Consider the following 2,368-nt stretch of genomic DNA (forward strand, 5'->3'; position numbering starts at 1 on the left):
GTAATTAACGAAATAATTAGCACTGGTGGCAACTTTGTTGCCACATGAATATCACGTTACAACTTTGCCACATGAATTTAATGTTGCAACTCTTTGAATTTCATGACACAAAGTTCTGTTGTTATTATCTGGGACACAACATGCGTTGATTGAGTTGTGACTTGAATTTCAATTCAGTAATTTATCACGTCCTTTTCCTTCTTTTTAAGGAGTGTAATTTTAGGGGATAAATGTCAATTTGAACCATTTTAATAGTTTTTTTTTCATTGTTATGTTTTAAAAAAAACGTTATGTTTTTATTCTAGGTCAACTTCTATTTTATTTGTATTTAGATTTTATTGCTTTAGCTATTTCAGGTCATTAATTGATTTTTCATCTATCACGCTATCCTTTGTAACATTATAGAGAATCCATGCTACATGGAAATGCTATTTGGGATTAACAATGTAGCATAGGATTATTTTATCATACTAATGATCATGAGAAACAATTTTTATTATCAATTAATGTTTTATTACATTGCACATGAAAGAAATTTAAGAATTACTACTTTTTTTTCGCCGGACAAGCTTGAGAAGCTGCATCAGTCATTTGTTTCTCAGAAATGCCAGCGTTGCACATGTTTGCAAAAACCATTGTGTATTTCATTCCATAATCTGATAAGACACCACAGCCTTGCTCATAAGTTTTTATCTGCAAAAAATACAGAGTTAACAATCATTTATACAAGTCAGCATTGCTAATAAAATGCACATATATAGAAATCACACAGTAATATTTTTCTTACCATCATTTTAAGACAACTGGTTTCAGCACCAGGTAAAGGAGTAGAAGTCAACATAGTAGAACTAGTCTCTTTTCCAAACAAATGATTCAATATGCGATATACACTGTTGTCAGCATGCTTCCTATCAGCAATTTCATCTTCTAACTCTTTTTGTGCTTTTAACTTTTTTTCAGAACCTGCTGGTGCATTTTCCCACTGAAAATATTCGTAACATGTGTCTTTTTAGTAGTGGAATAAATTTCATAAAAACGGATTTGAAGAAACCAGATCCTAGAAAAATACCAAAGTGAGAATAAACCTTAAGCTTCAGATAAAGTAACGTAGCATCATCTTGGCTGACAGAAACCCACTTTTCTTCAAAATTTTGATGTTTAACAACATTTGACAGGACAAGCATAACACTCATCACTATTAGTGCCGTAGCAACACAAAGGCTATCATAAGTGGTGAAAATTAACATATTAGAAATAATAATAATAATAATAATATTAATACTATCAAGTAACTTCACAAACATTCTGTTAAGGATTTGGCTTTAGGATTGAGCTAAACCTAATACCACCATGGTTTTAAATCGCGGTCCACCACCGCAATCGCGAATGCACTAGTCTTTGCAACTGCATCAGACCACCATTGCAATGTGATTTTAAAATCACATGTGCTTTAGAAGTCTCGTTTCGAAGTAGAATACTGATCAAGCCACTGGTGTAGGAGCTTTTCTTTCCATCAATCCACCACCATCACTATGATTTGTTTCAGAATCAGGGAGGGGCTAGGTAAGGATGAGTTTCACGCGGCGGCGGTGGATCTTAGGAGGAAATGATCTAATCATCTAATCCAAAAGATTCAACAAATAACTCCCTAAGTTCGTTTCGAAATTGATCGTGATTTTCATGATCAATCTCAATAATGCAGAAGGAATTTTAATATGAGTTTTGTTAAGAATACATTCAAAGAAACAGAATAGAAAGATAGTACAGTACCTTAGATAGGTGTGCGGGTACCTTGTAGTCTCCATGATAGATGTATTGCCCTAAGTTGAAAGGAATTTGTATTAAAAAGTAGACAAAGTTATAAATTATTTGGCTTTTTATCAAACAGCAGCAAGAGTGTACCTGTTTGCTGAAAGAGCGTTCTTCTCACGAGACGGCGCTGCTGTTTCTGAGAGAAAAATCGGTAAATGGAAATTCCAAAGGGAAAGAAACCACGTACGTGAGAGAAAGAAAGAGTGACCAGCTTTCGAGGTTTGGGCAGCCGTAATGAAAAAAAAAATATTAACTGTTTTTTTCTTTTTACATAAAATTTTATTTTTATTAGAGAAAAAAATTTAAAATTATTATCTTTTATTCTAATAAAACATATATAATTTTTAAATAAATATACACTAATAAAATAATATACTTTTAGAAATATAAACTTTACCTGAATAAAATAATATACTTTCTCTAAAATATAGATTTCTCTAAATAAAATAATATATTTTCTAAATAGATATATATTTATAAAATATACTTTGTCTAAATTATATACTTTATCGAAATAAAACGATACATTATATTTTTCCTAAATAATATTTCTCAA

General features: G+C 31.1%; 1 protein-coding gene across 1 annotated transcript; it reads right to left on the reverse strand.

Moving 5' to 3' along the window:
* Window positions 1-530: 530 nt before the first annotated feature.
* LOC131617441 (vacuolar-processing enzyme-like) lies at window positions 531-2,036 on the reverse strand. The gene is made up of 5 exons (XM_058888726.1): window positions 1,903-2,036; window positions 1,771-1,820; window positions 1,086-1,221; window positions 788-982; window positions 531-693 (listed from the first exon to the last, which is right to left on the reverse strand). Exons 2-5 carry the CDS (start codon window positions 1,803-1,805, stop codon window positions 547-549), a joined length of 513 nt encoding a protein of 170 aa, XP_058744709.1. The 5' UTR covers window positions 1,806-1,820; window positions 1,903-2,036; the 3' UTR covers window positions 531-546.
* Between the last annotated feature and the right edge of the window lie 332 nt (window positions 2,037-2,368).

The sequence above is a fragment of the Vicia villosa genome, linkage group LG7, assembly GCF_029867415.1.
Source record: "Vicia villosa cultivar HV-30 ecotype Madison, WI linkage group LG7, Vvil1.0, whole genome shotgun sequence".
Classification (NCBI taxonomy): Eukaryota; Viridiplantae; Streptophyta; class Magnoliopsida; order Fabales; family Fabaceae; genus Vicia; species Vicia villosa.